The following is a 13,939-nucleotide window of genomic DNA, read 5'->3' as shown; positions in this document are numbered from 1 at the left end:
GGCCCAGGGGGTGGGGGAGGTGGAGAGCACCCAGGAGTGCTGGGGAGAAGGGGGGAGGGGAGAGGGCCCAGCAGTCCCCGGTGGGCCAAGACGGGGAGGGAACAGAGACTAGAGCCCGCTGGGGCGTTTGGGGGGTCCCCACGGACTAGGGGGGGGATCCCCACACTGCTGGCCCCTGCAGGGCCTGTGACCCTTGGGGCTGGGGTGTCCCCAGCCCTGCAGCCCCCCGGGGCTGGTGGCACAGAGGTGGCATGTGCACCTCACCCTCCGTCCCTTGACTCCTCAGCATGGTGGAGGAGCAGGGAGGGGAGGGGGGGGATATATATATTTGCATCCCCTTTCTTAGCTCTGGTGTGCATCAGCGCTTGTTCTTAGCACTATCTCGCTCTATTTATAGACCTCAAGGTAATTTTTCCTCGTTAGTAAAGCTACAAACTCTGCTTGTGGGGGATTTGCCTTTGTCCAGGAACTCGTACGTGGGGGAGTGTGATGTGGGGGAGTGTGATGCGAGGGAGGTAAACACGGTCCTCGCCTCCTCCAGGAGGGATCTGCTCTTCCAGCAGCTCTGTGAACCCTCATGTAGGAAAAACCTTTCTACGCTGATATGCCCCTAAAGTTAAAGCTCAAAAAATCCTTTAATGGAAAAACTTTTCTACACGGACGTGTCCCTAAAATAAAGGCTCAAAAATCCTTTGCTAATCCCTTTTGTTAGCAGGGTTTTCTAAACGCTAAGGCTGAACAACAAGCGCAGGCCCTCAAATTGATGTGTCTGTCATCCAAACGACTTCATTAGTAGGCCAAAGCACTGGGGAGGTGTGGTGGCTTGGCAGAGGGATGTGCAGTGACTCCACAGCGAAGCTGGGGCCTCCTCAGAGCCTCCTTGAAGAAGAGCCATGAAATTGGTGAAGAATCTAGAGCACAGGTCTGCTGGGGAGCGGCTGAGGGAACCTGGGGGGGTTCAGTCTGGAGCAGAGGAGGCTGAGGGGAGACCTCCTGGCCCTCGGCAACTCCCTGCCAGGAGGGGGCAGAGAGGGGGGTGTTGCTCTCTTTTCCTGAGTAACAAGTGATAAGATGAAAGGAAATGGTCTCAAGTTGTGCCAGGGCAGGTTTAGATTGGATATTAGAAAAAATTTCTTCACCAAAAGGGTTATCAAGCTTTGGAACAGGCTGCTCAGGGAAGTGATGGAGTCGCAGTTCTGGGAGGTGTTTAAAAGATGGTTAGATCTGGTGCTTAGGGACGTGGTTTAGTGGTGGACTTGGCAGTGTGAGGTTAATGTTTGGACTCAATGATCTTAAAGGTCTTTCTCAACCTAAATATCTCTGTGCTTTGTGTTTGGGGCTGGCTGTGTTGGGCTCCGTACATGAGCAGACCCTCAGAGACTGCTCTGAAAAGATACCTGGAAATAAGATCAGCGTTTTTTTTGTTTTTTTAAATATCAGGCTCCAGAAACAATAATTCAAGCATCCCTTTTGGCAGATTAAAAAAAAAAAAAGAGTGTAAAGGGGCAAAATGTGGCTGACAGCACTAGTGCAGTGTGTTAAGGATCCGTTGGTGAGCCTGTGGTTCAGACCTGCTTTGAGCTGTCCTGTGAAATGGCTTTTGGGACTGACTTTCATGAGAATTAAGGGAGATATTTAAGTTTTTCCTTCCAGCACTGTTTTTATCTGCGGGAGTGATTGTCCTTGTTGTCACGTGAGCCCTGTGTTGCTGTTGGAATCCCATGGGATTGGTGATTAACAGACTCTGTTTTCTTCTCTATAGGTCTCATAAATGACCATAAAAACATTCACGGGGACATGCCACGGCCTCTGCCATGCGCACCACCGAGGTGGAACAACCCCCACCAGCCTACCTTCAGCAGGAGGGGGGCGTTTTCAGCCAGGTACCCCCAGCAGACTCCCAGGGATTTCCAGATGCGCCAGGGGCATTCCTGGAGGAAAAAATATTCCCTCGTCAACCGGCCGCCGGGATCAGCGTTTGATGGTGGCAGCGGTGGAATTGCCAGCACATCTCAGGCTTTTGTAAACAGTGTGGACAACCAGGCCCCTGAGCTACCAGAATCATCCCCGGAGAGACATGTGGACTTGACCACAGATGGTAATATAGTTGTGGGGATCCAGCTGCCACAGAGGGCTGGCCCCTTTGTAGATATGAAAGATTTTGCTGACGTGGGTTCTTACTGTGGGTTTTCTGGGCTGAAAACAGAGGTCACCGCTTCAGGTGACAGCGAAGACACGCAGAAATCTCAGTATGTGAGCCAAAGCGAAGAGACGCGACCTTCTCTCTCTGTTTCATTTAGTTCATCTCACCGGTGCGTGAGCTCGGTGTACAGGAGCGTGTCGGATAAGCCTCGAACCGTGCATCTGGCCAGCGACGTGGCCAGCAGCTCCCCTGCCTCTTGTGGAAGCACCAGTGAAAGCGCCGTGACGCTGAAATCGGAGCCCCAACAGCCTTCGGTGTTGGCAGATGGCGAGGGGGCTCGGCACGTGGTACGGAGGAAGGCAGAACCACCGGCTCCTTGGCCGTCTGGTTGTGAGCGAGGCTGGGATGGTTTCAGAGAGCCGAAGCTTCTTGGAAATGGTGAGACATGCTCCAAACCAGCTCAGGCTGCCACTGTAGGGGTTGGGGGGGCTCCAGTGAAGAGCAAGTTTTCTGTAGGCCCCAAATCTGCCGGTCTCCAAAGAGCTGCCTCAACGTCCGTCTCCAGCAAAGCTACGAAATTCAAGAAAACTAATTACACCTGGGTTGCAAACCCTGGTAAATGCTCTCGTGCTGTGAAGAGATGGGTCAGCCCTAGAGCTTCGGAAAGTGCCAAGAAAGTCGTTGGTGGAGCGGAAAAAGTTGCTAAACTATCACCAAAAGCAGATTTGGGAGCAAAGCTGAAGAAATCGGGACTGCAGTCCAAAATGGGTGTTTCTCCCAGCAAGTATAAGTGGAAAGCCTCCAGCCTGCAGACCTCGCCCTCCACGTCCAAGTCAGCGTTCAGGTGGCGATCCGAGGATCAGAAAAAGCCTCCAGCCTTCAACCTGCCTCATGTGGCCCCGCTGCCTCCCAGCACTGCGGAGGCCGGTCTCAGCGGGGTGAAATCCTCCTTCGGCGATGCCACACTGTCCAGTTACAAAGTGAAGAGTCGGACAAAAATCATCAAGAGAAAAGGAAGCTCGGGGTAAGTTTCTGGTTGTCTTCAGAGCGGTGTGGTTGCACTGGTTGTATTTTGTGTCCATTGGCTTCACACAGGTCAGGGCTAAAAGGGAAACTGCAGTGAGGGTTGTTGAATACTGGAAGGTATTTTTCACAGAATCCCAGAATCTTTCAGGCTGGAAAAGCCCCTCGGGATCATCAAGTCCAACCCTCAGCCCGACTCTACCAAGTTCTCCCCTACCCCACATCCCCCACAGCTCATCCCAACGGCCCTGAAACCCCCCCAGGGATGGGGACTCCCCCCTCCCTGGGCAGCCTGTTCCACTCTCGGACCACTCTTGCTGGGAAACATTTTCTCCTCCTGCCCAGCCTGACCCTCCCCTGGGGCAGTTTCCAGCCGTTCCCTCTTGTCCTGTCCCTGATCCCCTGGGAGCAGAGCCCAGCCCCAGCCTCTCTGCAATGTCCTGTCAGGAGCTGCAGAGAGGGATGAGGGCTCCCCTCAGCCTCCTCCTCCTCACCCTGAACACTCCCAGCTCCTTCCCTGGCTCCTCACAGGATTGATTCTCCAGCCCTTCCCCAGCCTCGTTGCCCTCCTCTGCCCTCGCTCCAGCCCCTCCAGATCTCTCTGGGATTGAGGTGCCCAAACCTGGACACAACCCTCCAGGTGTGGCCTCAGCAGTGCCGAGCACAGGGGACTGTCACCTCCCTGCTCCTGCTGGTCACACCAGTGCTGATCCAAGCCAGGAGGCCGTTGGCTTTCTTGGCCCCCGGGCACACTGCTGGCTCCTGTCCAGCTGCTGGTCAGTGAGAACCCCCAGACCCTTCTCTCCCAGACAGCTCCAGCCACTCCCCGAGCCTGTAGCCATGCAGGGGGTTGTGGTGGCCCAAGGGCAGGACCTGCCACTTGGACTTGCTGGAGCTCATCCCGTTAACATTGACCCAGCAATCCAATTTATCCAAATCTCTCTGTAGAGTCGCAATTCCCAGCCTAGTGCAAAGCCCTTTCGCAGATAACTCGGCCCAGACGCCTTTTCCTTCCCCCAAGCTTCATTTACAACTTTCCTATTTTACTCTGTCCTTATGAGACATGGCCGGGGGCAGAACTTGCCCAAGACCCCAGGAGTATCCGCTGGTCTGGCACAGTTCTCCCAAGGCAGCTACAACCACAGATCTGTCACTGACTCGACAAGGAAGAGCGAGAGCCTTCAGGGAGGACACGCTGGGTTACAGCAGTGGGTGGCATAAAGGATGGCACCCAAGGGAGCAAAGTACCAGCAGAACACCACGGTCGGCACTTCTTCCCAGCAGGCAGAGCTCACCTCCCACCCCTGCTCCATCTGCACAACACTTCACAGGGACAGACCACACACAATATGTGATTCAAACCACTTCTCTTTTCGCCAGCTCCTCAACACAACAAGATTAGGGGAGTTGGAAAGTAAATCAAGACAGCTGTTTCCTTCCCTTTGAATATTAGTCTGTTATTCAGGTCAGGGAGGAGCCTCCTAAGTGCTGTGGGAAAGTCTTCAGAGAACAGGGATGGGAAATGAGAAGAAAACCCACCTCTGTCTGAAATGTTAAAGTCAGTTACCCAGACTGCTAAAACAATTCAAATTTGAGGCCTTCCAACCCAGGAAGGCAGGATGCCTCCAGACAAAGTGACTGCACTTGGAAAGAGAAAAGCAAGAGAAAAGCAGGCGGCCAAGAAAGCCAACGGCCTCCTGGCTTGGATCAGCACTGGTGTGACCAGCAGGAGCAGGGAGGTGACAGTCCCCTGTGCTCGGCACTGCTGAGGCCACACCTGGAGGGTTGTGTCCAGGTTTGGGCACCTCAATCCCAGAGAGATCTGGAGGGGCTGGAGCGAGGGCAGAGGAGGGCAACGAGGCTGGGGAAGGGCTGGAGAATCAATCCTGTGAGGAGCCAGGGAAGGAGCTGGGAGTGTTCAGGGTGAGGAGGAGGAGGCTGAGGGCAGCCCTCATCCCTCTCTGCAGCTCCTGACAGGACATTGCAGAGAGGCCGGGGCTGGGCTCTGCTCCCAGGGGATCAGGGACAGGACAAGAGGGAACGGCTGGAAACTGCCCCAGGGGAGGGTCAGGCTGGGCAGGAGGAGAAAATGTTTCCCAGCAAGAGTGGTCCGAGAGTGGAACAGGCTGCCCAGGGAGGGGGGAGTCCCCATCCCTGGGGGGGTTTCAGGGCCGTTGGGATGAGCTGTGGGGGATGTGGGGTAGGGGAGAACTTTGTAGAGTCGGGCTGAGGGTTGGACTCGGTGATCCCGAGGGGCTTTTCCAGCCTGAAGGATTCTGTGCAACAGTTTAGAAGTCAGGACTAAACTCTGAATGTCTGGTGTGTTGTGGGAGTGCTACATGGGCTTCATTGCATTGTGCTCCTGGTGGGAGAGCTGTTCTGTGCTGCTCTTCTTGGCAGGGCTGGATGCAAGTCCAGCCTAGACTGCAGGGAAGGGATAAACGGGATGGGGTGAGGGTTGGTGGCACAGCTGTGTGATCTCTGCTCTACCACTGAACTCAGAGATACTCTCAGCATTGTGGATATGCGGTTTGGCTCCTTTCTTGCTGCAGTAATGCCAAGCCTGAGCTCTTGAAAATTGAGGGCCATGGCCTAAATAACTATTTTACGTGATGCAATGAGCTGGTAAGGTGGCACTGATTGAGAATCTGCTGCCTCAATTCCTGCTTCTGTTTCTCGGATCCGCTGCTCAGTGCTTCACCATAGGTTTTCATCCTTGTCTTGCTCTCCTGGTTTGTTAGGGAATGTGTCTGCGGGTGGGTCGTGCTGGGAGGATCACTCTGGAGCAGAGTGCCCGGAGAAGCTGTGATTGCTTTGGATTTTTTTTTTGGCAGTCGGGGGGGTGAGACCCCCACCCTCATTTCACTAAAATCCAGCAGGACGAGGGAAATGATTGTCCCCCTGTGCAGCTTCACCAGTGCCAAGTACCTCGGATACTGGGTTCAGTTTTGGGCCCCTCACTACAAGAAAACTTTGAGGTGCTGGAGCATGTCTAGAGAAGGGCAGTGAAGCTGGTGAAGGGTCTAGACCAGTGGTTCTCAAACTGTGGTCCACAGACTCCTGGGGGGCTCCGATGTCATCACAAGGGGTCTGAGAAGGCTTGAAGCAGGGGTGGGGAACATCCACCCTGGAAACATTTGGTCTTCCTTTTCCCACAGCCCTTTCCCCTCAATACTCATCTCATTCTCAAGCCCTCCCGCCCCAACCTGGCCTGACGTGCTAGTATCTTTGGTGCTAGTATGGTTGGTGGGACCCGCTTTAACTAGGTAGTTTTTCCCTTAAAGACATTTTCTTAACCCAACAGCCCCCTTTAGGGCCACAACAGGGCTGAAGTCTGCTCCTCCAAGTGGTGGCCCTGGGCCTGTAAACAAAAATATACGGGCACTGAACGCAGATGGACAAGGGGGGACATGAGAAGAGTTGTAAAAACTTTTCATCAAATTTTAATGTAAAAATTGGCATCAGATTCGGAATTAGCATGGTAAAACACCATAAAAATGGGTCACTGGAGCAAGAAGAGTGTTGATGCTGTTATTTTAAGTTCATATGGAATCATTGCAATAAAGATATAATAGGAGTGTGTGCAGTAACAGATTAACTTATTCCCCTGCTTTCCAAATTTGAAGACCCTTCATGAGAAAATGGAAAGAAATATTGGATGCAGTCTAGTGCTTTAAATCTTGAATTAAGTCTTGGTGGTCTGTGGCCACAAAAGGTATTTAAAGGGGTTCTGTGATAAAGGAAAGGTTGAGAACCCCTGATCTAAAGCACAGGTCTTACGTGGAGCGGCCGAGGGAACTGGGGGGGATTTAGTGTGGAGAAGAGGAGGGTGAGGGGAGCCTTATTGCTCTCTACAACCACCCGAAAGGAGGTTGTAGCAAGGTGGGTGTTGGTCGCTTTTCCTGAGTAACAAGTGATAAGATGAAAGGAAATGGCCTCAAGTTGTGCAAGGAGAGGTTTAGATTGGATATTAGGAAGAATTTCTTCACCAAAAGGAACGGGCTTCCCTGAATTTTGTCCTGGAACAGGCTGCGCAGGGAAGTGCCTGAGTCCCCATCCCAGGAGGTGTTTAGAAGATGTGTAGATGTGGTGCTCAGGGACATGGGTTAGTGGTGGCCTTGGCAGTGTGAGGTTTACAGTTGGACACGATGATCATCTTACAGGTATTTTCCGACCTAAATGATTCTGTGATTCTCTCCTCTCCCCTGCATCAGCTGAGCACAAAGCAGAAGGGAAGGAGTTGAGTTAGGCTGTCAAATACCTCATTCTCCATCTGTGCTTTGCCAGAAATTCATCACATTTGCCTATTAACTTGCGATTTTCTGCTCAGTGGCTCGTGTCACCCTTGGGTGGGGGAGCAGCATGGAGCTGCTGGCCCAGCTTCTCTCCTCAGCTCCGGGCAAGGGGACCAAGTACATTTTGGTCACCTCTCTGTTCTCTTCTAACTGTGTGGTGTTTCCCTTTGCAGTTCCCCAACGGAGAGGAAGAACGGCTCCTCGCCCACCACGCCTCTGAAAAGTCACTTCCATCTCAGGAAGAAAAACTCCTCGCGGGGAAAACCTTCTGTGACGCTGAAACGCTCCTCGCCCAAGGGCTTGGTGCAGATCACCAAGCACAGGCTCTGCAGGCTGCCGGCCACCAGGATGCAGGGCTCCTCCAAGGAAGGTAGGAACGGCTGTCCCAAAGGGTGACGGTGCTCGCTGACTGCGTGCTGGCAAAAAGGGAGGCTCTTGGATTTGGAAATGAGTTACCTCAGGTCTTCCAGGAGGTGAATCTGCTGTTGGTTGGTCCCGGAGCAAACACTTGAGGAGCAGAAGTTTGGTTGGCGTATTCTACCTTAACCCAGAGCTGTCTTGTGCTTTGACATCTCCATCCAAGGTCATTTTAAAGCTCTTTCTTGCTTTTAATGTGGTTTGCTGGACTTGCAGGCATCAAATAGGAAGGTGCTCAAGGCAGGAAGAGGATGGCAGAGGCAGTAATATATCTGTAAGACTAATCTCTTCTTTTTTTTTGCGTTGAGCAAAAAATTGTTCATGTTGCGAGATACTCGTCTAGCAACTACAGAGCTACCTGCACCTGTATCCCAGTGCCATGTCAGCAGATATAGAGGTTTTGTATGTAATTTGCTTAAAATAACAATAATCAGAGGAATATTGGTTCCATCATGTTTGTAGAGAGATGGGGATGAGTGTCTGGAGGCAAGGAGCCAGCGCCAGGCCCCGAGGGAATGGCCTCAAGCTGCCCAGGGCAGGGTCAGGCTGGCTCTGAGGAAGGATTTCTGTGCAGAAGGGGCTGTTGGGCGTTGGAATGGGCTGCCCAGGGCAGGGGGGAGTCCCCGGGATCCCTGGGGGGGTTGAAGAGTCGGGCTGAGCCAGCGCTGAGGGATCTGGGGGAGTTGGGAACGGTCAGGGGGAGGTTCATGGTTGGACTGGAGGAGTTCAAGGGCTTTTCCAACCCAGATGATTCTGGGATTCTGTAGGCTGGTAGTTTGCCTCCACGTCCTGCTGCATTGGGTTGGTGCTTGTCAGAACAAAAATCACCTTCTTGGGGCCTGGAGAGCTGCTCCTGCACGGGTGTGAAATGGGGTGTGATGTTTCTGTCTCAGAGTCTGTCTCTGCTATTCAGTGGTGATGTGATCACGGAGCAGTGGCTTCGCTCCCCTCAGATTTAGTTTTCTCAGTCGTGTGTGAAGTGTGTTTTGTCGGTGTGTTTGTGCTGTGCTCCTTCCCCTGTGGCAGGGGGTCGGTGATGCTGCGGGTGGGCATCGCTTGTGTGGGGAGGGCTGTTCTGGCCACGACGTAGCTGTGATACTTCTCCAAAAGCAAAGCTGTTGAGCCTTTGTTTTCAGGAAGATGATTTTGTGGTTTCCTGCTCTGTGGTTCAACTTACGAGCTTACGCGTGTATTATGTGTGATTATAGTTATTTTGGTTTCGAATAGCTGCGTTGAGGTGTTGCTGTGTTTTGATGGCTGAAAAGAGAAGAACGTAGGTTTGCAGTTCAGGAAAGGGAAAGGCTTTTTCTGGGAGGAGAAGGAAAAAATTTTTCTTTCCTTTATGTGTGTTTGAAGAGGGGTTTGGAGGGCTGGGGGGGATGCTGGGAGGAGAATGTTGCATCTGGTGCTTTAGGAGGTGGGCAGTGACTTGGGAGAGGGGCAGGGAGAATAAGATGTACCTTTGTGCATTGGTGGTCCTGCATGCGAGCAGTTGCCTGGCTTTAGGGCTGAATCTTGCTCCATTTGAGGATGTCAGCAAACCCTCTGGTGTCTAAAGAAGGGTGAAGGCTGCACCTCCAGCCACTGTGGTGAAAGTTTTCATGCAGAGTGTGAAGGCAGCGTGTACGGTTGGAGGTCTTGGTTGTGCTGGCACTGGGATTCCTCTTCTGTGGTTTCTGAAAACCAGAGGTGGTGGATATGGCACAGGGTCGGATCCAGCCGTGATGGTGATGGGGGGGCCACAAGGCTTTTTTTGGGTGATGGTGATGTGTGGGACGGGGAATGCAACATTTCAGCCTCCCAGGAACTGTGAACTGTCTATTCTGGGGTGAATTTAGGGCTCGGCCCTCACAAACTGCTTGGTGGGGACCTTTCTCCAGTGTGGCACATCTAATACAGGTCATTAAATAAATTTTTCTGCTGTAAAGCTCCTTTTTAAAGAACTTCCTGTGCTTGTTGAGAGCCTGATTGGAGTGGCTGCGCTGTAGACCCTGGAGATATGGAGCAATTTGAGGTTGCAACAGCATTTTATGTATGAGAAAATGGAGACACTGCTGGTTACAGGGATGTAAACTGTTTGGGTGATCCAGGACCAGACCTGAGGTTAAACCAGATCCGTGTTCTCCATGTAGCTCCCTGTTTACACCGAGGTTTGTGCAGAGCAGAGGCCTTTTTGTAGTTTGCTCAGCTGTGTGTGTTGTCGGGGAGGTCATGGCACTGAAGCTGCTGCCTTGGGACGGCTCCTCACGCCCGTGGAAACTCGCTTGACTTAGCAAACGTTTCTTCTTTTTGGAAGCTGTCCGTAAAAAAGTGTGCCTAACCAAATGAAGGTTAAAAATATACGATCAAAATCATCTTGCCCCCTCCGGGAGCCTGACTGGCAGCTGCCAAAAGCCCATGTCTTCTGGGAATGTATTCCTAATCCTCGTTCCTTGATTGAAGGTGATGTTCTCATACTGAAAAGATTTTTGATCTTAAACTGCATAGGGCTGAAAATATATAGATAGAGAAGAAATATGGTTGTGCTCCTGGCTTTGTTCAAAGTAAAGCTGGCAAATAAAGAAGTTTAGAGATGAAAGTAGGGAAAAAAAATGGAATACAGGTCTGGAAGTGACTTTGGGAGACCGTGTAGTTCATTCCCCTGCCCAAAAGTGGATCAGATTATTAAAGCCTTCCTGATAGCTAGCCAAGCCTAGCATGGACAAAACCCTGGTTTAGAAGTTGTGAATTGTCTGCGTTGAAGTCATTGACATTATTTTCCAGTTTGGATCTGAGCATTTTTCAGTTTTAGTTGAGAGATGTGGAAACTGGCATCTGCTTTAAGAAAACTTGGTGACTGTGCCTCGTGGCTCTTTTTCTTTGCAAACTGCAGCCACCTGCTGTAAAAATGTGTCTTGATTCGGTTCTTAAAATAACTAAAAGCAAAAGGAAATGTCCCGCCTGCCTTTTCCTGTGTGTGTATGTGTGTGTGTGCACTTGTAAGACTATTCTTCCTCAGTTCATAAATTCCACCGATCCTCCTTTTCCCCATCCCTCGCTGTCTTAGTGGGAGCACGGACGCTGATGCCTTAGTTGATTCACGGAAAAAAGACTCAACAACTCGAATAGAGTTACACAGCAGGGATGCTTTACTCCGGATGGGGTGCAAGGGGATCTCTCCACAAAGCTTACACATTAACAGCACATTTTACCAAGAACTTACAGAGTCTGGATATCCATCTTCAGTGGATTACGTAACACAAACATACATATGCATGAGTGAGTCTGGGTTGGTTCTAGAGGCTGGTGTCAGCAGTTGATGTTCTCTTTGCACCTGCCCATTGCCTCTTGGGGGGCGTCTTTGGGAGGAAGGCTCGTAGTCTTTCTCACCTTGTTTTTTCCCCAGAGCACGTGCAGATTCTTTTGACCAATTTCTTGAATAACAAGAGTGTTTTTCAACTGGTTTACTCATTCTTTCTTATTTAAGAGAACCGATAGAACTCCTACCATCCATACAGGGCTATCTTTGCTCATTACCAAGACCCAACTGGTTAGAGCACACCTGTTCCCCAAGGACAAACCCATAATATTTTTCTGAACATTATAGTTTTGGTAGATTTTCACAGTGAACTGCTTTGTTTTATGAACACAGGAGTCCTGGGTAAAATTCCACAGAGCAGCCTGGGCAAGCAGAATTCTTAGCAATATTAAAGAATACTATAAGTAATACTATAACTTGCTATAAGTAAGTAAATAAGTTGCCAAGCAGTTTTCAATAAGTAAAGAAGTCTCAAAACAAGTAATCATTTTTCTGTATCATAGTGAATTAAAAATGCTTCTCTACCATAATTATGAAATGGCTTCTAAATTTCTTGCTTTCTTTCTTCAGTGGAGAGGAATTATACTCCAGTAGATGAGCCATTATTTGGACTGGAAAATGGCCTGGCAAGTGGCACTGGGATCCATTCACTTGAAGCTCTGCAGGGACTCCTTAGGCTGCCTTTCTCCTCCCTGAGGAGGAGGGTACAAGGTTTTTTTTCTGCTGTACTTGCTGCTGCTTTGTCCAGCCTCGCCGCAGCGCTGAATTAAACACATCCTTCCACTAGGAAGACCTTGCGTAGTCAAGATCTTTTGCTGGGTCTGTTTTCTGCTGACGTGGTGACTGTGAGAACTTGGCTGTGTGTCCTTTTCCGGGAGAGGTTTTCTAAGATGCGTCACAATGATGTCAGTTTGACAGTTCTTGTCATCTTTTCTCTACCCTGGGTACAGGTTTTCTTCTCGCTGCTGGGCCGTTGGGTGATAAATGCTGATGGGGATGGTTCAGGGGGGATGGTTCAGGGGGGATGGTTGCTGATAATCTAACTTGTGTTGTACCATCACCTCGGGGGATCCCAGAGGACTTGGTTGCCTCCTTCCCGTGCCGTTGGCAGCTCTGTGAGGTACTTGCTGAGCGATTCATGGCTGCTTTGCTTCTCCGGTTAGTAGAGAAATTCAAGCAAGAGTCTTGACGGCTTTTAAATGAATTTTGGCAGGGTTGGTGCTGCTCGAGGACTTGTGAGGTCCTCGGAACTTGGAGCCCCAAACATCCCTGCTTTTATTATACCTTCCTCCTGGCAGCAGCAGCCTTGCCTGTAGCACAGAGGCCTAGTGACTAAGTCCATCACACCTTGACCCTTCACACTTACCTTCATAATTAACTGGTGTATTTGATTCCTTTGATTAGAATTGAGTTTATGGGTTTGAATCCTTTATGCCTTAAGGCTTTTCTTTGAGAGTGTTCAATCCTAGGCAGTGTATTTGCAGCTTAATGTGTTGAACTAGTCTGATGCTCTGGGTTTCTACAGCTGTTGAATTATTGCTGGACTGTTCCTACATGTGCTTGGGCTTTTTTCTCTTCTTTTTTTTTTTTTTTTTTTTTTCACCAAGGAGACATGTGTGGTCTAGTACAAAAAGGTTGTTAGATGCTGGATGGGGTGTGGATGTTTTCAAGGCAGAATCCTAAAGTCTGATGAGAGAGCCCAGCCACTGAGAAGGCGTGGAGCAGCTTGGACATCACTGATGTTTGGTGCCTTAAACATGTAATTATATATATAGTAGGTGGTGTCTGGTTTTACAGCGAGCTGGGAATAAGTGAAGGCTTGCGGGTTCCATTCTTGGGGCTCTCGGGTTATTCGAGAGGGTTGTTTTTATTTCTCTTTGGCTTGTGCAAAGTCGAGGGGTTAATGGTGTAGTGGAATGTTTAAATCTTGGCATTTCTTCCAAGAGAAGTAGATGGGATATAGAGATGTTACTGGGAGCCTCTGGGAGCAGAGTGGGGCAAGAATGGGGTGGAGAGACTGATGTTAAATCTCCAGCAGCCATTGCCTCTTGCTGGGAGCAGACTGGTGATGGTCCTGGGCCAGCTGAGTGACTTCCCTTGCATTAGTTTTGTGTCTGGACATGCACAGCTCAGCTAACAAACTGATTAAAAAGCTGGATGGTTGATGTTGGTCTCGTGATCGTGCTGGATGGATGTGGTTGTGCTGTTGGATGTTGTTGGGCTACAGCCTTGTGGAGGAGCGGCTGGAGAGCTGCCAGCCAGAGACGGACCTGGGGGGGTTGATTGCCAGCCGGCTGAACGGGAGCCAGCAATGTGCCCAGGGGGCCAAGGGGGGCAACGGCATCCTGGCTGGTGTCAGCACTGGCGTGGCCAGCAGGGACAGGGAAGGGATCTGAGCCCTGGGCTCGGCACTGGGGAGGCCGCCCCTCGCTGAGGGGGTTCAGTTCTGGGCCCCTCACCCCAAAAAGGCCATTGAATGACTCGAGCGTGGCCAGAGAAGGGCAACGGAGCTGGGGCAGGGTCTGGAGCACAGGTCTGCTGGGGAGCGGCTGGGGGAACTGGAGGGGTTCAGTCTGGAGAAGAGGAGGCTGAGGGGAGACCTCCTGGCCCTCGGCAACTCCCTGCCAGGAGGGGGCAGAGAGGGGGGATGAGTCTCTGGAGCCAAGGCCCCAGCGCCAGGCCCCGAGGGAATGGCCTCAAGCTGCCCAGGGCAGGGTCAGGCTGGCTCTGAGGAAGGATTTCTGTGCAGAAGGGGCTGTTGGG

At 51.1% G+C, this 13,939-nt stretch overlaps 1 protein-coding gene across 1 annotated transcript in view; it reads left to right on the top strand.

Annotated features, from left to right (window-relative positions):
* Positions 1-1,767: 1,767 nt before the first annotated feature.
* Positions 1,768-13,939, top strand: part of ZC3H3 (zinc finger CCCH-type containing 3) — a 179,576-nt gene continuing 167,404 nt past the window's right edge. Inside the window, exons 1-2 of the mRNA XM_026842207.1 lie at positions 1,768-3,167; positions 7,635-7,831. Coding sequence (XP_026698008.1) covers positions 1,798-3,167; positions 7,635-7,831 — 1,567 coding nt within the window. The 5' untranslated portion in view covers positions 1,768-1,797. The remainder of the gene's footprint in view (positions 3,168-7,634; positions 7,832-13,939) is intronic.

Source organism: Athene cunicularia (assembly GCF_003259725.1).
Source record: "Athene cunicularia isolate RWA chromosome 2 unlocalized genomic scaffold, athCun1 chr2_part1, whole genome shotgun sequence".
Classification (NCBI taxonomy): domain Eukaryota; kingdom Metazoa; phylum Chordata; class Aves; order Strigiformes; family Strigidae; genus Athene; species Athene cunicularia.
Note: the sequence above shows the minus strand (reverse complement) of the source record. Positions and strands in the feature narration are given on the sequence as shown.